This window comes from Gracilinanus agilis, chromosome 5, assembly GCF_016433145.1.
Source record: "Gracilinanus agilis isolate LMUSP501 chromosome 5, AgileGrace, whole genome shotgun sequence".
NCBI lineage: Eukaryota > Metazoa > Chordata > Mammalia > Didelphimorphia > Didelphidae > Gracilinanus > Gracilinanus agilis.
The window spans coordinates 217,463,507-217,486,342 of NC_058134.1; the positions used below are offsets into that span (position 1 = coordinate 217,463,507).

The 22,836-nt window shown below is 47.3% G+C and overlaps 1 protein-coding gene across 1 annotated transcript in view; it reads left to right on the forward strand.

Moving 5' to 3' along the window:
* The window catches only part of CARD10 (caspase recruitment domain family member 10), a 56,102-nt gene extending 34,804 nt beyond the window's left edge, over window positions 1–21,298 (forward strand). The window contains exons 13-21 of the mRNA XM_044679545.1: window positions 7,569–7,752; window positions 8,854–8,953; window positions 14,265–14,514; window positions 14,677–14,746; window positions 15,389–15,488; window positions 16,229–16,387; window positions 16,474–16,589; window positions 17,997–18,112; window positions 19,506–21,298. Of these exons, the coding sequence (XP_044535480.1) occupies window positions 7,569–7,752; window positions 8,854–8,953; window positions 14,265–14,514; window positions 14,677–14,746; window positions 15,389–15,488; window positions 16,229–16,387; window positions 16,474–16,589; window positions 17,997–18,112; window positions 19,506–19,713 (1,303 nt within the window). The 3' untranslated portion in view covers window positions 19,714–21,298. The remainder of the gene's footprint in view (window positions 1–7,568; window positions 7,753–8,853; window positions 8,954–14,264; window positions 14,515–14,676; window positions 14,747–15,388; window positions 15,489–16,228; window positions 16,388–16,473; window positions 16,590–17,996; window positions 18,113–19,505) is intronic.
* Window positions 21,299–22,836: the final 1,538 nt, after the last annotated feature.

Below are 22,836 nucleotides of genomic sequence, written 5' to 3' on the forward strand. Positions count from 1 at the left end.
CAGGTGCTTGATAGATGCTTGCTGATTGCTTCATTGACACTCTGATTAAATTAAATTAAAATTAAAAAATTTTTTTCAGTTATACGTATAAGCAAGCACTTTTTGACATTTAAAAATCTGCTTTTCTCCTTTTCTCCCCTTCCCTCCTCCCCCCAGTGGTAAATAGTCTGATATGGATTATACCCATACTTTCATGTAATAACTATTTCCATATTGCTCATGTCACAACAGAAGACACATATCACCCAAACAATAGAAATCTCATGATGGAAATAAATTGGAAGATGGCAGGCTTTGATCTGCACTCAGACCCCAACAGGTCCTTCTTTGGCTGTGGATAGCACTTTTGTGAGTCTCCCTTGTGGTTATCATGAAACTTGCTTTGCTGAGAATGGCTTAGTCCCTCCCATTTTAACCATCATTTATTTCTGGTACTGTATATACTGCTCTCCTGGTTCTGCTTATTCACTTTGCATCAGTTCATAGAAGTCTTTCCAGGGTTTTCTGAATTCATCCTGTTCATCATTCTTTATGGCGAAATAGTATTCCATTACAATCATACACTGCAACTTTTCAACAAGCATTTATTAGATATCTTCAATTTGTGCCAGGCTCAAGAGATACAAAGGCTTCTGTCCCCAAGGAGTCTGTATTTTACTGGAGGGTCCATCACACACACACACACACACACACACATACACACACACACACACACACACACACACACACACACACACACACACACACACACCCCAGTAAATAAATACAAGGTCATTTGAGGAGGAAGAGAACATTTCTTTGCAATGGGGAGTTTGTGGAGGGATTAGAGAAGGCTTCCTTGAGGAGTGGTAGTTGAGCCTCAGTAGATTCTGCATGGCAAAGATAAAAAGGGACAGAGTACCAGGTCTAGGGCATGGCTTCCGTGACTGCACAGAGTTCAGGAAGTATAAGGGGGATAGTATGGCTGCCCAATGTGTGGGTGAGAAAGAAGCCCCCAGTTGTAGTTTACTTGACTTCTGTCCAAATAAGAATGGGAGTAGGTCCTGAGTTTGGATGGGTCATTTAACAAGTAAATGTCTGATTTCCTTCCTTCCTTCCTTCCTTCCTTCCTTCCTTCCTTCCTTCCTTCCTTCCTTCCTTCCTTCCTACCTTTCCTGTCACCTAAGTGGAGGCAGGAGGACCTGGATTCAAGTCTTATCTCTGACTCATGCTGGCTGTGTGACTCTGGGTAAGTCACTTAATGTCTCAGTGCACCAGGACACTCTGATCTGCAAGGCTAGGAGAAGGAACTCACTATACCAATGAAGTCACACAGGGGAAAAACAGAATCCAGAGGTAGTGTTGCTTAGTAGATAGAGATTCCACTGTTTTTTGACCTTGCCTGCATGAGCAGATATGCCCCTCCTTTTTATGTATTGCCTTCTATTAGAATGTAGCCTCTCTGAGGAGAGCTTCTCTCTCTCTCTCTGTCTCTCTTTCTCTGTCTCCCTCTGTCTCTCTCTCTGTCTCAGTGTCTCTGTCTCTGCCTCTCTCTCTCTCTCTCTTTTCATCATCCTTCTAGCTTCAGGAGTAGTAGAGAAAATGGAAGGATGAGTGGAAGAGCCCTTCTGAAGTGTGAACCAAGCATTTGGCACTCCGACCATAACAATAATGACAATACTCTTTCCACAGTTGAGTGCTATGCATAATTGCGCTTCTGTGATCCCTATCTACATACACTAAGCACCTACTATGTGCCAGGAACTGTAGCCATACTGGAGTTACAAAGAAAGGCAAAAGCTGGCCCCTGTCTTGCAAGGATGGCTTGTTCATTCCAGATTCACTTAGTGGGAGCAGCTGGGTGGCTCAGGAGATAGAGAGCCGGGCGCAGAGACAGGAGGTCCAGGGTTCAAACGTGGCCGCAGACACTTTCTAGCTGTGTGGCCCTGGCCATTGCCTAGCCCTGACTGCTCTTCTGCCTCAGAACCAATTCACAGTATGGATGCTAAGACGGAAGGTCAGAGTTGTTTTTTTTTTTTTTTTTTGATTCACTTAGTACCCACCGTGATAAAAGTTTGCTTTCATGATAAATTAAAGAATGTGTGGGAAAATCTCGTAAAGTCGATGCCAAAGCTTATAAAACAGCTGTTTGCAACAAACGCGAGCCATCTTGCATATGCATTTTTGTAAAGTTACCCCAAATAGTAAGATTTAAAAAAAGTCCTCGCGCAGGAGGAGCCACCAATCCAACGTGAGCCGCCCCGCCAACAATTTGGTACGAATGAGATGGGCCGGTTGAGTATAGAGTGAGCATTGAAATTCAAGGGGATCCTGCTAGGCCTGCTCCCCCTGGTGGCCAGCGCGCTGTACTACACCTCGGAGGCTTGCTGCTTAGGACCCACCCGGGCTTCTGTCCCCCGCCCCGCCCCCGCCCCGGGGTAGGTGGAGAGCTCTCTTCAGGCTTGGCTCAGACACCAACAGGAGGACCTTACTGGAGGGAGAATAAGAGCGATGACGCTGGTGATTATTACTGTAATTATTTATTATCTTCTAAATGATACCTGTGCCGTGGAAAGGCGGCAAATAGTCGTGGCTGGAACCCAGGAAGCCCCGAGTTCGAGTTCCGCCTCTGACACAGCGTGACTTCGGACAAGTCAGCTTCCCAGAACTCTAGGCATGTCTCTGATTGCAGAGAGATAACATTGCGGAGCAGGTCCTCATTTTCCTTGGGGGAGGGAGTTTCCTCGCTGGGAGGTCACCACCGCTGTGAAATCACAGGTCAATGAGCCTCCTTATTCCTTAACTAAATGACCAGCCCTTGAGTGAGAAGCAGCCCGGTAGTGAGGCAGAAAGCCCCAAGCTGCAGCCCGCCTCTAAGCCTCTTCACCTCGCTCTTCCAGGCAATCATGACAATAGCGGTAATAGTAGACTCCAGTTTCTCCAGCTCCTGAAGTTCCGCCAGTCACTTTACAAACATTAGCTGGTCGGAGCTTCCCCACAGCCCGGAGAGAGAGGGGCTCTCCTTCTCCCTGTTCCACCCGTGGGGTGATGGAAGGACACAAGATGCGGAGGGGCCCACTGTGCTGGCCAACTATGCCAAATGTAAGGGGCAGATCTGTTCTGCCCTGATTATGCCAACTGAGACTGGCACACCCTCCCAGAGAAAACGGAGATACCAGGGGCACAAGGTCCTGTGCCAGCTTGGTTATAAATAGGTTATTCATTAGGGTTAATTGGGGGAGTTTACTCAGGAGAAGCCAAGTTGCCCCTGGCTGAGGCAGGACGAAGTAACATGGCGGATCCCCACCCCAACCTCAAGCCAGGTCAGATATAATATAGAAACAGAACAAAGAGGGCAGAGTGCCAAGGATGGCTCAGGATTACATGCAATAGCTGGAGCTTCTTTTACTGTCTACTTTTACTTAAGGGAGTTTGTATTCTCTGTGGAGTCACCGGTCCCATTCTCACTGTGGCTACCACCAGGAGGAAACCGAGGCAAACAGAAGTTAAGTGACTTGCCCAGGGTCAACCAGCTAGCAAGTGTCTGAGTCTGGATTCTCTGCCTGGGTCTTCCAAGCCCAGAATTCTCTCCATTATACCCCTACTATATATAGTCCATTAGATTGCGAGTTCTTTGGAAGCAGGGACTATTTTTGCCCTTCTATGCACAGGGTCTGGTCCATCTCTCTTTCCCTCCCTCCCTCCCTCNNNTTTCTTCAGCAGTGTAGAGCCATGCTTTAGACACCACATGTCATCTGTGCTTTTAGGAATATAAGTTTGGCAGTTATGTGGAGTCTGGATTGGAAAGAAGAGAGATGAGGCAGAGACCAGTTAAGAGGCCAACTATACTTGGGTAGTTTGGGGTTGAATGGAGAGAAAGAGCTGGATCTGATAATGCTGTGGCACTAGAATGGACAAAAGTGATAAGTTTTAGGATATAGGTTATAAGAAGAATGGAGAGCATAGAAAGACTGATTGTCTGCTACTTGCCCCTCAATGCCTCCTTTTATAGATTATACAGAGTGGGAAAGTACTCAATAAATATTTGTTAAATGAATAAATGAATTGAATATATCTGTGTGTGCATAGTGATGATATATATATATATTTCTTCTGATTAGTTTTACCTACTCACTTCAATTAACTTTATAAATGTCATAAAATGCTATTTTTACCTTTAGTACTTATTTTTCATACCAGAAGTATGGAGGATAAGGATGTCACATTTTGAAGAGTGCTAAGATTGATAGAAACTGGGGGGCAGCTGGGTAGCTCAGTGGATTGAGAGCCAGGCCTAGAGACAGGAGGTACTAGGTTCAAATCTGGCCTGAGACACTTCCCAGCTGTGTGACCCTGGGCAAGTCACTTGACCCCCATTGCCTACCCTTACCACTCTTCTGCCTTGGAGCCAATACACAGTATTGACTCCAAGACGGAAGATAAAGGTTTAAAAAAAAAAGAGGAAGAAACTGAGGTAAATAGGATTAAGTAACTTTTACAGGGTCACACAGCTAGTAAGTGGCTGAAACTTGATTTAAACTCTAAAAGATGAGTTTAGGAGACAGCTTGGTGGCTCAGTGGATTGAGAATTTGGCCTAGAGTCAGGAAGTCTTGGGTTCAAATATGGCCTCAGAGACTTCCTAGCTGTGTGACCCTGGGCAAGTCACTTAACACCCATTGCATTGCCCTTACCACTCTTCTGCCTTGGAAATAATAGACAGCATTGATTCTAAGATGGAAGGTGAGGGTTAAAAAAAAGAAAGAAAGAAAGAAAGAAAGAAAGAAAGAAAGAAAGAAAGAAAGAAAGAAAGAAAGAAAGAAAGAAAGAAAGAAATGTGAGTCTTCCTAATTCCAGGCCTGGGCACTCTATTCACTTTACCACCTAGCTGCCCAGGTGCTATATAGATGCGAATTATAGTTAATTATAAAATCACCACTTGAACCTTGCCCTGCCCTAAATCTATGATCTCATGATCTAGTGGGGCTTTATATAAGCACCGAAATGAAACAGTCCCAGCTTAAAAACAAAACAAAACAAAAAACACTTACCTTATGTCTTAGAATCAATAAGGGCCAGGCAATGGGAGTGAAGTGACTGCCCAGGAACACACAGCCAGGAAGTGATTGAGGCTAGATTTGAACCCAGGACCTCTCTCCCTGGGCCTGGCTCTGAATTCACTGAGCCACCCAGATGCCCTCCTAGTCCCTGCTTTTTTAAGAGCCTGCATTTTTTTTTGGGGGGGAAACAAGATGTAACAGCAGTAAATATAAACATTTATTGTATGACTGCTGTATGCAGAGGCCTGCGCTGGACGTGAGGGGGGATGCAAAGTTTAGATAAGATCTGGGTCAAGTATGGCTGGGAAAGAGACTCCCCCCTCCCCCCATATATGCCAATTCATGATCATTGTGCCATGGGAGGTCTTTGTCACCTTCTGAGGGATGAGGGTAGACTTCCTTGAGGAGGTGGCATTCAGATATTTGAGCTTTAAAATGTAGGAAGGAATGCAACAGGCAGAGTCGGGGTAGCGAGGGCATTCATTCCTTGGAAAACAGCCTGGGCAAGAATATGGAGCAGCCCAGAGGGTGTTGGTGAAGGTTGTGGGGTCTCGAGTGTAGGAAAAGGAACTCGAGGATATTAAGCTGGAAGGAGGGGGCAGTAGCAGACCCACTGGGTGCCACATGGGTTCGAGATGCTGTGCTGGCTTTTAACAAGGGTCAGGAAATTCAAGGAGGAAATGGGAGATGGTGTCCAGCAGGGGGCAACCACAAGACTTGTATTAGTCAACCTTTTGGAGAAATGCTATTTATTTGAGGACCTCTTTAGTCTGGCCTGACCCTTGCTAAGCCAAGCATGAGTATCGCCTGACTTGGGCATCCTGGGCTCTTTTCCTTTGCTCCTTCTGTGTCCCATGGCCGCCATGTTCTCCCATCTAATATCCTCCATCATCCAAATCCCAGCTCAGTTCTTTCCTCCTCTGAGAATTCTTTCCTGACCTTTCTGAGTCATGTTAACAAACACTTACGAGGCACCTACTATGTGCCCAACATTGTGCTAAGCATTTTTGTGAAATCCCGATACTTTTGCATCTCTTCCAGGCATTGGGCTTGGGCTTGCTTTTTTGGTGGGGAGGTGTTGGGGACTGGCTCTCCCTATTTCCCTCTGGTTGAATGTTCATTGCTCATGAGCCCCATTCCAATCCTGGACAATTTGAGAGCTTTCCAGTGCCCCACTTCTCTGACAAGGAGGGCCAGTTTGCCCCTCCGTAGACAACAGGGTGGCCTTCCACTTCCTGCATGCTTACCGCCTTGCTCTCGGCATCCTGTTTCAGCTCAGAACTCCTGAACTCAATGAGTCCACGAGCTCCAGCCTCCCCATGTTCCCAGTGTGGCCTTGCTTGGTACTCTTTGATGTTTGCTTTTCTAGTTTAGACATTAATCATAATAATACTTCCCATTTATATGTCAATTCAGGATTTGCAAAATTTAGAGATTACTTAAAAAATGAAGAGTTGCAAAGCTTATATATTATTAAAGGAGATCAGATCCATAGCATTTTGCAAACTTAAAGTGCTCTTTGTCAGTGATGGGCAAACTTTTTAAAGAGGGGGCCAGAGGAAAGGAAATGCCCATCTGTCAGTCTGTTTCTAAGGCAACTCCTTCAAAGTTTCATTGTATTGTATCCCACTCATTGTGTTCATCAGATTAGTAATAATGCCCCTCGTTGGGATAGAACATTTCAGGGGGCCACATCTGGCCCACAGGCCGTAGTTTGCCCATCACTGCTCTAGATGAATGCTAAATTATTATTAACATCATCATTATGGCAACTGCCATTTCTATAGCGCCAAAAGATTTTTAAGGCTCTTTTCATTCATTATTTTATCAAGCCTTATTCTACCTCATGTAGTAGTTAAGGAAGATACTCTAATCTCCATTTTACTGATGAAGTTGAGGCTTAGGGAGTGATTTATCCAAGGTCATCCAACTGATCATTTTCAGAGTGAGACCTCTCTCCAATTCATGGATCTTTCAAACTCTACTGTTTTTTCTCTTCCTTTCAGGCAAGGCTGATATCTCTTAGGCTGCACAGGGCTGGGTATACACGATAGAGGTTTTTATCCTTGTTAGTGCCCTGGACACCTTGGGCAGTCAGACTGGGGAAGTCCACAGACCCCTTCTCAGAACTGTGTTTTGTTACCTGCATTCAGAATTAAACAAAATACTACATTTCAGTTAGATGTTAATAACAATTAAAATGTGATTTTTTTTCCTTATCAAAGTCCTGGAAACTGTGAGATTGTTCAGGACTTGAGATCCTTTTGAAGAAGGTGGACCAGAACTTCACTTTGGATTGTCTCCTGAATGTGTGATGACAGTGTTTACTTTGTTATAATAACTTTCAGATAAAGGAATTCACAAATCTAAAAAAATCTTTAAAAAAAAGAAGAAAAACCATCTGTCCATGGTCTGTGGATCCTAGGTTAAGAAGCCCATGACATAGGAAGTCCTCGGAGAGTACTTAAAAATTGGTCGTTTGCAGTCAGACTCTCAGCCTTTAACATTCTTCTTTCCTTCTTTCCCTTCAGGTCTCTAGCTATTCGAGGGTCATCAAGACAGAGTCCTCCAGGTGGTCCAGAGCCCCAAGAGAAGGGGACAGAGAGCACATCTTTCCTCGGGAATAACCACTCTGGGGTGGTGCTTCGTCGAGCATTGTCGGGTCCAGGAACAGAATCCACAATGGAGGTGCGGGAGGGCCACCAATTTTTAGAGGTGAGACCTGTGGCTGATTGAGCGCTGGACCTGCATTGGTGGCCTAAAAATCTCAGATTCTGAATCACTGGGCAGGGTCTTTGGGTAAAAGCCAGCACAGAGTGAGCCTGAATAAATGTTAGCTTCATTGACTCTACCTTAATTTTAGGAAAGGGACTTTAGATCTAAATGTTGGAACTGGACAGGACCTGAGAAAATGGAATGGTAAAGTTGAGAGAATCCTTAGAATATGGAATATCTCAGTTGGAAGGGCCCTTAGAACATAGTATATCATAGCTAGTAGGAGGGCCTCGAGAACATGGAATTTAAGAGCTAGGAAGGGCTTTAGTTCATAGAATATCAGAGCTATTCTTAAAAGATGGAATATCAATACAGAAACGTGTACGTCTTAGAGATGACTAGACAAACATGCCGTATCTTTTGGGAATGTCCGATTTTATGGGATGCTTTTAGTGTTCAAAGGGAGAATTGGCTTAGAGAATGTAAACTAGGTCAAGTCAAACTGGAAACTTCCTGATATTTGATAGGGAGGAAGGTGTTTCTGGAATTTTAATTAAAATCGGACTAAAAAGGGAGGGAATGGAGCAGGGGCCCTTAAACCTTTTTGGATCTTGGCCTCTGTGGTATCTGGGTAGCTTATGGATACTTTCTTAAAATCATGTTTTTAAATGCATCAAGTCAAATAGAGAGGATTCCAAAGGAAATTAGGCATGTTGTGATACAGTGAATGAATATATTATTTTCTTTAAACCAAGTTCATGGACCCCCAATTTAAGAACCCAGAGGATCATGGTCAGACCCAAACTCCATGCTGACATATTGAGGATAAAGGCCTTTGGCTGTGTTGCATTCACTCAGCCCCTTGAGACTAGGAGAGGAGTGGGGTGTGCGTGATTGAGGGTGAACCTAGCCTGGGGAGAGAAGCACAGGATAGGATGCCAGGTCAATGGGATAATGCCTCATCAATCCCTAAAGCCCATCCTTGAATGTTCCTGAAGGCTTGTACCTGGGCTCCACCCCCTCAAGAAAACCCAACCTAACTCTAAATTCTCTGATGACTTGGTTAATATCTTCATTTCTTCCTTTTCTCTGTCTCGCCAGGTGAGAAGAGACAATCCAAGCCCAGAGGATGCTCAGGCCCAGCTGAGCACCTTGCACTGGAATGAGGCTACCACCTTCACTTTCTTCCAGGATATGAAAGGTAAGGACTATAAACGTTCCAGGAGCTCAGCCCTAGTCTGCAGTGGGAAGCCTAGGGTTAGAGAGGTGGGAGAGGAGGGGTCTTCCAGCCAGATTCTCCCTTATTCTACATTCTGCACCAAAGGGAGGTGAAGAACTTTTCTTTCCCTTTCTCTCATTGGTCTGATCTCCTTACTCCTTTTCTTGGTTTTCTTCCCACTTAAATGAGAGCAGAAATTAGACTCCTGATCATAGGAATCAGGATAACAAGATATTAGAGATCACTTATGAAAACATCCTCATTTCACGGCAAAGGAGAGAAGTGATTATAGTCAAAGTCACATAGAGAGAGGAAAGTATGGGGGTAGAAGTAAACCCTAGGCTGGTGCTGTCTCCTTAGCCAGAGATAACTCCCATTCCAATCACCTTTCTACTACCAGGTCCCTGCCTTCCTTCCCCAGCTGTTACTGGGGTTCGTTGTATGGAGCACTTGGCCTAGTTGATATCCAGCCTCAGATACTTATTAGCTGTGTGACCTTGGTCAAGTCACTTAACCTCTGTTTGCCTCAATATCCTCATCTATAAAATAAGGATAGTAATAGCACCTGTTTCACAGGGTTGTTGGAGGATCAAATGAAAAAAATAATTGTAAAGCACTTAGCACAATACCTGGCACACCATAAATACTATGTAAATGTTAGCTATTATTATTATTTTGACTTTGTGCCAGCAAACATTTCTCTGCATAAAGACCAAAAAGAGAGGTGTGCGTAGCCATGAATCTGTCATATTATATTTTGATTTTTAAAAAAATAAATTACTTTATTATTATATTTTATTTATAATATATTTATGTATTAATTATCAATAATATATCTATTATATATGATACAATTAAACATTTTAAAATGTTTATTTAAAGTCATTTTATTATTTATTTTAAAACATTGTTTTGAATTTTTTTCTTCTTACTCCTAAGCACCCTACCCATTGAGAAGATAAGAAATGTGATATCAATTATACATGTGAAATCATGCAAAACAGTTCCATATTAGCCATTTTACAAAAAAAAAGCAAGAAACATAAAGTGAAAAAATTGTGCTTTAATCTTCACTCAGAATGTATCTGTTTTCTCTCTCGAGATGGATAGCAAGGTTCTTCAAGGGTCCTTTGGAATTGTCCTGGATCATTGTATCGATCAGGGTAGCTAAGTCATTCAAAACTAATCATCTTATAACATTGCTGTTTGAGTTCAGTGATCTCTTGGTTCTGGTCTTCCCAGGTTTTCCCCAAACCAATAATCATATGCCACAACTTGTTCAGATATTCCCCAATTGATGGGCATCCTTTTGGTTTCCAACTCTTTTTTTTTTAATCCTTAACTTTTTGTGTATTGGCTCCTTGGTGGAAGAGTGGTAAGGGTGGGCAAGGGGGGTCAAGTGACTTGCCCAGAGTCACACAGCTGGGAAGTGTCCGAGGCTGGATTTGAATCTAGGACCTCCCATCTCTAGGCCTGGCTCTCAATCCACTGAGCTACCCAGCTGCCCCCTGGTTTCCAACTCTTTACCACCATAAAAAATATTCTAGCTTTAAAATTATGTAATAAATTGGACAAGTTAATTCAAAAAACTCTTCTCTGCCTCCTTCTGAACTTGTTTCTTTGCTGTGCATTTAAAAAATGTGTCACTTTGACATTCTTTGCTTTCTTTGTTTTTGCCTTTTTTTGAGGGGGTCAATAATCACTTCCTAGTTGTGTGACCCTGGGCAAGTCACTTAAGCCTCATTGCCTAATCCTTACCATTCTTCTGCCTTGGAACCAATATTTAGTACTGATTCTAAGATGGAAGGAAAGGGTTAAAAAAATAAAAAGGAGACCTTAGGTTTGACTTGTTGCTTCTCCCCAGTGGCTTCTTGTTGCTCTCATCTTTTTCCTTATCCTTCCTAGGAAGGGATACAGATTTTCAGCTTCTCCCCAGTCCTGTTTACTGAAATCAGCTCATGGCCCCTCTTTGGGCTTTCTATTTACCTTCAGAGCTCCTCAGTTCTTTCTCTGGAGGTACCTAGCCTCTTTCATGGTGAGTGAGGGACCTTAAAAGAACAAACAGCTTCTAAAGTTAGCTATGGAGGGATCCAAAGCTGTCCAGTGGCTCTTTCCCTAGTTCGCCTCCACACATTCCTCTTCCGAATGCAGACTGCCCTGCATCCTTAGCTCTTGCTGTCTCCAATCCTGGCTAAATGTAATCTCACTTAAGTCTCCTTTTTCAGTCAAGCTCCCATTTCACAGGTGGTGCTGGGAAGTTGCTTCCTAGAGCCACTTTCAGGCTCTTCCTCTACCATCATCACTTAGAAACTTTTCCCCCTCTGATATTCGTTCAGTCTGTATTTATCACTCAATCTGGATCCTAGGACCTGCTACCATGGATATTCTTCCTTCTTCACTAGAGGGCTCATGGTCTTTCTGTCTTTTCCAACTCTTGTCATCCTGCCCTAACCACACAGTTCCTCAGTCGACTCAGTTTCTATGACTTTCTTTTCCATTCCACCTCAGCTACACACAGGGCCGGCCATACTTTTGAATTTCCCATCACTAGGCAAGTTCCACATTCCCAAACAACTCTGAAATCCCTTTATCTGATCATAACCTTTTATTGTTCCATCTTTTCCCTCACCTCCCAATCCCTAGCCCTGTTCTCTGTGCTCACAGTGACCCCCAGTCCCTTCACCCGCTTCTTCTTTCCCAGGCTGTCACTTCTGCATGTGTTCAACCCCTTTTCCTTCCCTCTTGTGACCCCTTGGTGAACCAGTTCAACCCTACTTTGTCCTCTCCTAAAGCCCCTTGCCTTCTTGTCTTGTCACCAAACATGCCTTGCCAGACTCCAGCCCTTGATTACTCCCACCATTCACTGCCATTGTTCCTGTTCACATGCCACTGAATGGTGCTGATGGAAATCATGAAGCTGGTGACTGGGTTTGCTAAGAACTGGGACAAGCCAACATTCTCTTCTTTCCTAATTGATTTGCTATCCGTGGCTCCACAGTGGCTATTTCAAGTCTCAGTTTTCCCTAAGCGTCTTGTCTTTCCTCATTCTTCCTCAGATGGCACCACCTGCCCGAACCCCCTCAGCTGAAGACCTCACTTCATACTTGGGAAAAGTTGAGACCATTTTCCGAGAGCTCCCTCTTTCCTCCTTCTCCTCGTCTCTCACCATTCAGACGTCTCCCACTATCTCTTCCTTCACCCCTGTCTCAGAGGAAGAAGTGGCTCTTTTCCTTACCAGGGCATATCCCTCTACTTGTACAAATAGTCCCATTCTGCCTTGTTTCTTCCAGGGATTTCCCTCTGCCACCCCCACTTTATTTCTTATCTTCATTCTCTGTCTACTGGCTGTTTCTCTACTGCTTCCAAACACCCCCTGCCTTAAAGAATGCTCACTTGATTCAAGCATTGCTGCTGGCTGTCATCCTATGTTTTCTCCTCCTCTTCTCAGCTAAACTTAGAAGACTCTCTATGAAGTACTGTGCTCTATGGGTGAAATCTGAAACAACAGAGGAAGCAAAGGTTCGAGCTTCAGGACCTTGATTTATGTCCTCTTGCTCTTTTGCAAACCCTCTTCATCATGGCTTCTGACTCCTTCCTTCCTTCCTTCCTTCCTTCCTTCCTTCCTTCCTTCCTTCCTTCCTTCTTTCCTTCTTTCTTTCCTTCCTTCCTTCCTTCCTTCCTTCCTTCCTTCCTTCCTTCCTTCCTTCCTTCCTTCCTTCCTTCTTTCCCCTTACTTTCTGTCTTAGAATGGATTCTAAATATCAATTCCAAGGCAGAAGAGTGGCAATGACACTGATCTTTTGTTTTTCCTCCTATCTCTCTGATCACTTCTCCTCAGTATTCTTTGCTGGTTCTTCATACATGTCATGGCCCCTACCTGTGGATGCACCTCAAAGCTCTGTCCTGGACCCTCTTTTTCCCCCTTTCTACTATTTCACTTGGTAATCTCATCTGCTTCTGTGGATTCATTTATCACCTCCATGAAGGTGATTCCCATATCCTTCTATCCCAAACCATCTACCTAGGCTGTCTTTAATTGTCTCTTGGAGATCTCTAACTGGTTGTCCTAGAAATGTGTCAAACTCATCATGTCCTAAACAGAACTCATTATCTTTCTTCCCAAACACTCCTCTCTTTTTGAAAACTTAAAAAAAAACCACATTTTGCAATTCATTAAAAAATAATGTTCTCCCCCTATTACATGCAAAAACAATTAAAAAAAACCCTTTCCTCTTTCCAACATCCCTACTTACTATTCTCTCCACTCTGTGACCCAGCTCCCCTGTCCTTCCTGCCATTCCTCCAGCCTATTATTCTGTTTCCTGATTCCTATTTTTTTCAGTGGTTGTTCTCTCATCTCCATCTCCTGACTTCCTCTCAGACTCTGCTCAAATCCACTTTTGCTGGCCTCCCTCACTGTCATGCTTTCCCTCTGAGATAACCTTCCCTTTACTCTCTCTATATGTATATATTGTTGGTCAGTCTTTTTTTTTCAGTCATGTCCAACTCTTAATGACATCATTTGGGATTTTCTTGGCAAAGATATTGGAGCAGTTTGTCATTTTCTTCACTAGATCATTTTACAGATGAAGAAACTGAGGTAGACAGTGAAATGACTTGCTCAAGGTCACACAGCTGGGAAGTGTCTGAGGTGGGATTTGGAATCCAGAAGATGGGTCTTCCTGACTCCAGGCTCAGGGCACTGTGCAGTATAGTGCCACCTGGCAGCCATGTACATATAGCAATTTCCGTGTTGTCTCTTCCATTGGAATGCGAGCTCCTTGAGAGCAGGGACTCTGTTTTTTCCAATTCCTAGCCCTTAGCTTAGTGAACTCATTGAACAACTGACCAACTCTTAGGTGTATATGGACATTCTGGGTGTTTGCTCCTGCTGCTTTTCTGCCCATCAGCTGAAGCCTCAGGATCTCTCCTCTCACCTTCCTTGGAGGCTATGTAGCCTGAGACTCAGCCTCCCCATATACCCTGGAGTGCAAAGATTTGAGTTCAGATTCTTTCTCTGCTGTTTACTCACTCCGTGACCCTGGGCCAGTCCCACAACCTCTCTGGTGCTCAGTTTCCTCATCCGTAGATTGGGGATGATAAAGTGGACTTGGGATGACCACTTGCTATGGATGTTGGATGGCTTTGGAGTCTTCAGGGCCAAGATTCTGTGATTTCGTGTCCTTTCTGCTTTCCTGGGCTGTGAGGGCAGATGGGGTCCTGGCTGGACAGGACAGGAGAAGGGGTCCTGGAGGCCTGAGGATTCTTAGAACTGTCTTCTTCTTGGGCCCAGTGTGCCCATCCCTCAGGGAATACTCTGATGCCACCTGCAAGAAGGGATCTTCAGGAGCCGGTTCCTTCTATGTCCGAGCCAACTATCCCTTGCCTGAGCAGGCTGACCCCCGGGCTCTGTGTGTGAAAGGACAGGAGATCCTGCGCGTGGTAGATCCGGCCTATAAGGGTCGGCCCGAGTGGTACTGTGCCCGGGTCGACCCCCTCACCCTTCGAGACCTGGACAGAGGCACAGTGCCCAACTTCCGGAGGTAACTGAGGGCTGATGGACACATAGGAGGAGGGGTGTCCTGCCCTGGCAAGGCGTGGGAGGAAGGCCCTGGGTATGGAAAGGGGAAGGTACCACGCCAGCCCATCAGTACCATCCTCGGCGACCCCCTCCCCCAGCCTAATGAGACCCTCCTGCCCTGCAGAGCCCAGCAGCTTCTGGAGGCCCAGGACAAGTACCCACACTATGGTCGCTCCAGGAGTCACCGGAGTAATGTGAGTGGGGGCTGGGGCTGGGGCTGGGAGGGGGTGGGCAGGGGCTTCTCCTCCTTCCCTCGTCTTTCTGCTTTGGGTTTGGTGGAGCCACTCAGGAGGCTAGATGGGGCCCCAGCTTTCTCTCCCACTCTGGGCCTCTGACTCAACCCTTTTTCTCTGGTAGAATGAAAGCTCAAGGATAGAGGATGGCTTGCTTGTACTGGTATTCCCAGCTCTTAGCCCAGTTCCTGGTATAGAGTAGGCACTTAATAAATGCTCTGTCTGTTGGTCTGTCTTTTTGTTGGTCTTATCTATCTGTGTGAAAGTCTGTCTGCCTGAAAGTCCATCTCAGGGGCAGGGAGGTGGCTCAGTGGACTGAGAGCCAGGCCTAGAGACGGGAGGTCCTGGGCTCAAATCTGGCCTCGGACACTTCCTGACTTTGTGACTCTGGGTAAGTCACTTCACCCCATTGCCTAGTCTTTACCACTCTGCTGCCTTGGAACCAATATACAGTATTGATGCTAAGGCAGAAGGTGAGGGATTAAAAAAAAAAAAGTCTGTCTGTCTGATTTCATCTGCCATTCCTGACGGGTGGCACGGGCAGGACTATGGTCAGTTCTCTTATTATCTTTTCCTCTCTCCCCCAACCCTTTCCCTCCTCAGCTAAAGAAACGTGCCCTAGACCAGCTGCGTTTGGTGAAGCCCAGACTCTCGGGGGGGCCAGGTGATCCCCAGGAGCAGTTGTTGCTAGACCCTTGCTCAGGTGAGCCTTGCGCAGCCTCTGCCCTTCTGCTCCGGGCTGTCCTGAGCCTGGGTCATCAGAGACATGGACATATCATCCTGGGTTCTGGGGTGGGAGAGAGCAAAATGTATGGCCTTTCCCCTGTCTCTGAGGTGCACTTCCTTATCTATAACACAAGGGAGTTGGACTTCCAAGGCCCCTTCCAGCTCTAATCCCAGGATTCAGGGACAGCTGGGTGGCTCAGTGGATTGAGAGCCAGGCTTAGAAATGGGAGGTCCTGGGTTCAAATGTGGCCTCGCTGTGTGATCCTGGGCAAGTCATTTAACCCCAGCTGCCTAGCCCTTTTTTCTGCCTTGGTACCAATACATAGTATTGATTCTAAGACAGAAGGTAAAGATTTGGAAAAAAAAATAGGTGGGAGTTGGACTTGGTGATCTTTAGCTCCCTTCTAGTTCTTGTTCTAGGCTCCTAAAGTCCTACTGAAGTCAGGTCCTTCCCGGTGCCTCAGTTCCCTCATCTGTAAAATGAAAGGGTTGGGCTAGATGTCCTCTGGGGTCCCTCACAGCGGCAGAACTGGTGAGGCCCAAGAAGGGACCTAACCTGCCTCAGGTCCCACAGGTAGTAGCTTGGATGAGGGTGCGCCATACCAGCTTGGGGAGATGAGAAGGCTTCCATATCAGTTCCCAAGGAGACTTGGTCGGGGTCTCCTCAGGCCCAGCACTGGCCCCTGGGTTAGAGGCTGCCCTGTCCATCCCTCCCAGATCCTGACCGGAGCTCCAAGCCCTACAGCTTGGTCCGGCCCCTGCTCGTGTCCTCACTCCGTCCCGTGGTGCTGTCCCCCGAGTGCCTGGCCCCCCGGCTAATCCGAAACCTGTTAGACCTGCCTTCTTCCCGCCTGGATTTCCATGTGTGTCCCTCAGGTAAGGACAGACCTGGGCAGGGGGGTGGGTGGCGGACAGCGAGTGCTGGGGGAGCAGACACATGAGGGGTCCTATCTGCCTTGCAGAGAGCCTCACTGGAGAGGAGCAGCTGGTCCCCGCGGCTCCCGGCGCCCCCTCCGCCCGTCCTGTTCCTCAGGGTCTGGGTGTGAGGATCCGGACCATCCAGGAGTCTATTGGCAAGGTGCGGAAGGAGGAAGAAGCGGATCCAGGATGGGTGGTGCTTGAGCCTTGGAGGCAGGGAGGTGGGATGGGCCGGGTGGGGAGCCAGGACCCTCTTTGGCTTGGCTTCTTAGGTCAGGGAGTCCAGGGCGGGCATCTCTGTGGACCTCATTCAGGGTTTTTTGTTTTTAATTTTATTTATATTTCCCTGTGGTTCCATGATGCATGTTCTCTTCCTTCCCCTCTCCCAGAGCAGACCCTAGTGCCACTCAAATCCTATTTCCATATTATTTATTTTGGTGATAGAGTCATCTTTTATAACCAAAGTCCCAAATCATAGAGGGTTGGTTTTTTTATCCTTACTTTACTGATACCTGCGAATCAGTTCCAAGGCAGAAGAGCAGTAAGGGCTAGGCAGCTGGAGTTAAATGACCTGCCCAGGGTCACCCAGCTAGGAAGTGTTCGAGGCCACATTTCGACCCAGGACCCCCCATCTCTAGGCCTGGCTCTCAAGCCACTGAGCCACCCAGCTGCCTCCCACTTAATAACCTTTTGACTCTGGGCAAATTACTTTCTCTCAGCCTCTGTTTCCTTATCCATAAAACGGGCATAACCGTAGTGCCTACTGCCGAGGGCTCTTGTGAGGATCAAATGAGATAATGTATGTAAAACTCTACAAAGGTTAGCTATCATTATTGTCATCATTATGATAAATGACAAGACTAACCTGGGAAGGAAAGTAAATAGTCTAAGAGTAGTCTAAGAGTGGCTATATTCCAAACCCAGGACTTTGGACTCCTGGGTTTTTCCACTCTTTCCACTATACCAAGATGTATTGACTGACTGCGCACCTCTGCACTGGACCTCAGTTTCCTTTTCCGTTAAATTTGGGTTTTGAACCAGATTTTCTCCAAGGTCCCATCCAAATCTGTTATTTTATAAATCTAATCTTGGGCAGGCAGCGATTATTTGTGCCCATTTTTCAGATGAGGAAACCGAGACCAAGAAAGGAGAAAATGACTTGCCCAAGGATGCATAAGAAAGATCCCAGGATGTGGGTTCAAATTCTCTGGTGTTTACTACCTCTATGACCCAGGGAGGGTTCCTGGGCTTCTAAATTGCTTTATTGGGCTAGATGACCTTGAGATCCCTTCCAGCTGTAGGTCCAAGACCCCGTGTTCCCCTGGTCCAGGTGTCCTGATGTTTAGGCCAGGGACATTCCCTCTGCACAAGTTGCTTCCTTTTGCCTAGATGGCTCCTTGTGCCAGGTAGAGAGCCCCTCCTCTTCTTGTGACCCTGGCTTACATTTGGGTCCACGACAGCAGCTGGGGAGGCAACACTGGGGGCCTGGAGGCTGGTGGCTTGTGTCTTTGGCCCTCAAGACAGACCCTGTGAGCCAAATGACTCTTTTCCGTGTTCCCAAACCCAGAACAAACACTGCTTGCTAGAGCTGAGCCCCCAGAGCGTGAGGGAGTTGGTGAGGAGTGAGATCTACCCTATTGTCATCCATGTGGATGTGACCGAAAAGAATGTTCGGGAAATCAGGTGAGGCCACGCGTCCCTGGGGCTGTGTATGGGTTTTGGGGAGAGGCGGGTGCAGATGTCTGAGGATGGGGAGAATGGGGGCCTCTCTGTGGGGATGGCAGGGGAGGAAGGGCCTGGGAAGCAGCCAACAGTGGTCAGTGAGGAAAGGGACAAAGGAACAGACCTGGGGGATTTAGGGAGTACCAGCAGGATAGGTGCTGATTTCTGGAGTACGAGGGTGAGGATGCTTGGGGGGAATTGGGAGGGGAGGCCCTGAAGGACAAAGAACTAGAGGGAGAGTCCCTGATCGTCAGGCAAGTATGTGGATCGAGTGTTGCATTTGGAGTCAAGGTTGAGGGTGAATTCTCCTGTGGACTCTTATTCTCAGTGTGACCCTAGGGAGAGCACCTTCTTTACTTCTCCGATCCTCAGTTTCTTCATCTGTCAAATGGGATGCTAATAATGATACTACCTTCCTCCCAGCATAGTTGTAAAGACAGTTCTTTATAAGAACTAAGTGGTGGGTGACTTGATGGCTAAGAGACTCAGGCCCACAGAACCCCCCTTGGTCACTGAACTCCCATTGCCTAGCCCTTACTGCTCTTCTGCCTTGGAACCAATATATAGTATTGCTTCTGAGACAGAAGGTAAGAGTTTAAAAAAAGAAAACTAAGCGCTATAGAAATGGGAGTGGATTATTAATTTTTTTTAACTTCTATGAGACTGTTAGCCCTATGGGGAAAGGGAATGTGTCCTGTCTAAATCTGTACTCCTCCAGTGTCTAACACTAGTCTTTGCAGATTTAATCAGTGCTTGTTGGATTTTTTTAAAGCACTTATCTTCTACCTTAGAATCCACACCAAGCATCAGTTCCAAGGCAGAAGATGATAAGGACTCGGCAATTGAGATTTAGTGACTCTCCCAGGGTCACACAGCTAGGGAGGCCACATTTGAACTCAGGACCTCCCACCTCCCTGCCTGGCTCTCTAGCCGCTGGCACTTAGCTGCCCTGAGGTTTGTTCTTGAAGAGCCAGGAGAGACGCATGTAGAGGCAGATGTTTAACAGATTAGACTATGGAGTAATGGGATCCTAGAGCTGCTGCTGCTGCTGAGAGGGCCCTGGGGCCTTCTGGGGTCATCTTCCCCTTTTTATGGAGGAAGAGACTGAAGGAAAAAGCCTGGGGTCACCCAGCTAGCGAGAGTCTGAGGTGAAACACAAACGCAATTTTAAAACAAGGAAACTGAGTTTCAGAGAAGAGTCCTGTGCCGGAGGGCAGACGCCAGCCTGGCTCTCTGAGCTGGGAGGGCCGAGCCCAGAGGCCTCGGACGCTAAGCTTGGGGCCACGCTCCAGCGCCGGCTCCATGCCGGCCTCTGTTCCCGGCTCGGCTCACAGCCCCGCGTCTCCTTTGGCAGGAGTTTGCTGGGCCGACCAGGTTGGCGAGACTCGGAGCTCCTGAGGCAGTGCCGAGGCTTGGAGCATTTGCTGTGGGACCTGCCATGCTCCTGGGCACGGGTGGACACACACGCCTGGGCCCACGCGGAAGAACTAGCCAAGGTGGTCCGGGGCCGTATTCTCCAGGAGCAGGCCCGGACAGTGTGGGTGGAATGTGGCGAGATCTGATGGCTGCTGCCGTTGGGGCTGGGGACCCAGCCGGTCTGGGGCCTCCCCAGGCCCCCCGGGCCTGCCTCTGCTCCCCCTGACGCGCTCCTTCTCCAAGCACTTTGAAGATGGCACCAGCCTCCCTCTCTGTGGGAGCCGGTCTGTGGCTGCCCCTTTGGGAAGACTGAACTCTGGCTGATGGGAGGTGGCTGTCCTGTTCTGCGTCTCCTAGCTGGGTGTGGAGGGCCCGGGAGTGCGGATGCTTCACTGCCAGGCCTTCTCCATCCCTCTCCTTTCTCCCGAGCAGCCTTTCAGCTCTAGGCTCCCATCCAGGAAGAGCCTGTCCTTGGCCTCTTAAGAACCTTTTTTTCCTCTCCAACCCTTCCCTTCTGGCTTGGAATCAATGCCAAGTGTTGGTGCCAGGGCAGAAGAGCGGGAAGGGTTAAGACAGGACCTCCGGCCTCTAGACCTGGCGCTCTACCCCGAGCCACCTCACACCCCCGGAATCTTTAGAGATCCTTAACCTGGTCCGTAGCTCCCCCCCACACAAGCGAGATCTCTGTGAACTTGGATGGGACAAAACCGCCATCTTTCCTTTAATCTTCTAACCTCAACTTCGGATTTCCTTCAACCATGAATGTAGCCAACGAAGCATGATCCTGTGGAGGGGTCCCTGGGGGCCCCCAGACTTTTCCCTCGTGGGGTCCAGGCCACAAAGTGAAGAAGCCCCAACTCCAGGGGCCGCAAGTCTGGCTGCCATTCCTTCCGTGTGCCCCCTCGTCCTGTTCCTTGGGATGGAGGGATGCTCTCCTACACATGCCTTCTCCTGTGCGTACATGTGCTCCCTCATCCACATAGCTTTTACATGTGTGCCCACAAGTATACCCAGTGGCACAAGACACAGAGCAGCCACACTAGCATGACCTTGCCATGTTCACAAACACACACGCTCACACATGACCACATCACACGTGCTTCTGTGCCCATTTTCTCACTCAAATGCATCATAGCAAGGGGGAAGGGACTTCAGAGCCATCGATCCCAGGCATCCCCCCCCATTTTTTCAGAGAAGGAAACAAACCCAGGAAGAGGGAGGGACTTTCTGAAGGGCAGGATTCGAATCCTGGTTCTCTGGGTCCAATTCCAGATTTCCTTCTCCTGTTCCACGTTGTTATTATGTCATCTGTGCCCACAATGTAATACATGTGCCCTATGTGAATCTGTGTGCTCCTGTATGCACTTGCTCTCATTGGTGCTCAGACACCTTACTTACATGTTCACATACATGCATGTCTTTGCCATCTAGCATGTGTGTAAACATCCATGTACACTCCCCGCCCTTGCAATTTACCCATGTTCATGTGTGTCTCCGTGTTCCCACATGTGATCACATTTCCGTGATCTCACATGCAGTGTCACCCCAGCTTTTGCACACGTGTGTGTCTGCACATACCTCGGTCCCCCCTCTGTGAGACACTGAATGGAAGCTGCAGAAACTTCTGTGGCTGGCTAGAACTGGAGACTGTAATGTGTATAAATTATTAAGAGCCTCTTTATTAGGAATCTGGTGTACAAAGAAGAAAATTAAATGCCATTTGTAACAGAACCCAGAGTCTGGCTGCTGCTTCCCATCCCTCCCAGAGGGGCCCGGCTGGCCAGGCTTCCTTCCTGCTGCCTGATTTCCCACTGCAGGGGGCTCTCGCCGCTGCCGCCGCCACCTTTCAGTGCCTGGCCGGCCCCTCCTCACCCCGAGCAGCTCAAGTTTCTCTCCTGGCCTTGGAGCCACCGTCTGCCAGCTGGGCCACTGTCTTTGGGAGAACAAAGGGCCAAGCTGGGGCCTGGATCACCTTACCTGACCCTGTGGGACCCTCGTCCTCTGTGCTCCTGGCCAGACGGGCCAGACCTTTCTTCTTCAACAGGCATTGGACACGTTGCCCCCTCCCTTAGGCTTCAATCCCGTCATCTGTCCAAAAGGGGACAAGAATGATCTCTGCCCCATGTGTGGCCTCAGGCTGGGGGTTCAGCAGAGGCCGGAAGGCACTCTGGCACCCGGAGCAAAGGAGACGTCCCAGGACGAGGTCAGGATTGAAGAGCTGCAGGATGTTCAGAGGCCTTCAGGAACCCCTCGCTTTACAGGGAAGGAAACTGAGCCAGAGAGGGGAATAGACTGTTCAGAATCATACAGATGAGCTCCTAAGATACAGGGCTGGAAGCCACTGCAGAGATCAGCTGGTCCAGGCCCCTCGTTTGGCACTCGAGAGCTCCGGTGACTGGAGGAGGCCATGTAGCTAGTCCTGAACATCCAGGATCAAAGCCCCAGCCCTGTGACTGGGTACAAAGCCATCCATCTCACGCTGAGCCAAGGAAAGGGCCTTAAAAACCCCCAACCCTTATCTGTCTTAGAATCATACTAAGTACTGGTTCCAAGTCAGAAGAGTGGCAAGAGCTAGGCAATTGGAGTTAAGTGACTTGCCCAGGGTCACACAGGAAGTGTCCAAGGACAGATTTGAACCCAAGAACTCCCATCTCCAGGCCTGGTTCTATCCACTGAACCACTTAGCTGCCCCGGTGGGGACCTGTTTTTTTTTTTTAAGTTTATTTATTGAATTAATTAATTTAGAATATTTTTCCATGGTTACATGATTCATGTTCTTTCCCCTCCTCCTTCCCACCTCCCATAGCCAACATGCAATTCCACTGAGTTTTACTTGTGCCATTGATCTAAACCTATTTCCATATTATTAACATTTGCACTCGGGTGGTCGTTTAGAGTCTACAACCCCAATTGTATCCCGGGGACCTATTTTTAAAGAGAAAACGTGAAAGTAGAAATAGTAAGGACAGAAGCTTATTATATAGTCTCTATAGAAACAATGGCTACTGAGCAAAGATGGTAAAGCTGTATTTGCTTGGGACCCTTATAAATTTAATTAAAGGGTCTTCAGACTGAAAAAAGAAAGGGAGAGGGAGGCAACTGCCTTGGTTATAAAGATACGTATCAATCAATGAGCGGTTTTTTGAATCTGTTCTGAATGAGATAGAATAGGGGATAGAAAGGCAAAAATGAATTATTTCCTGCCCTCAAGGAACTTACATTCTAGCAAGGGAAACAAAAATCAATATGCAAACATTTATTACACTCCT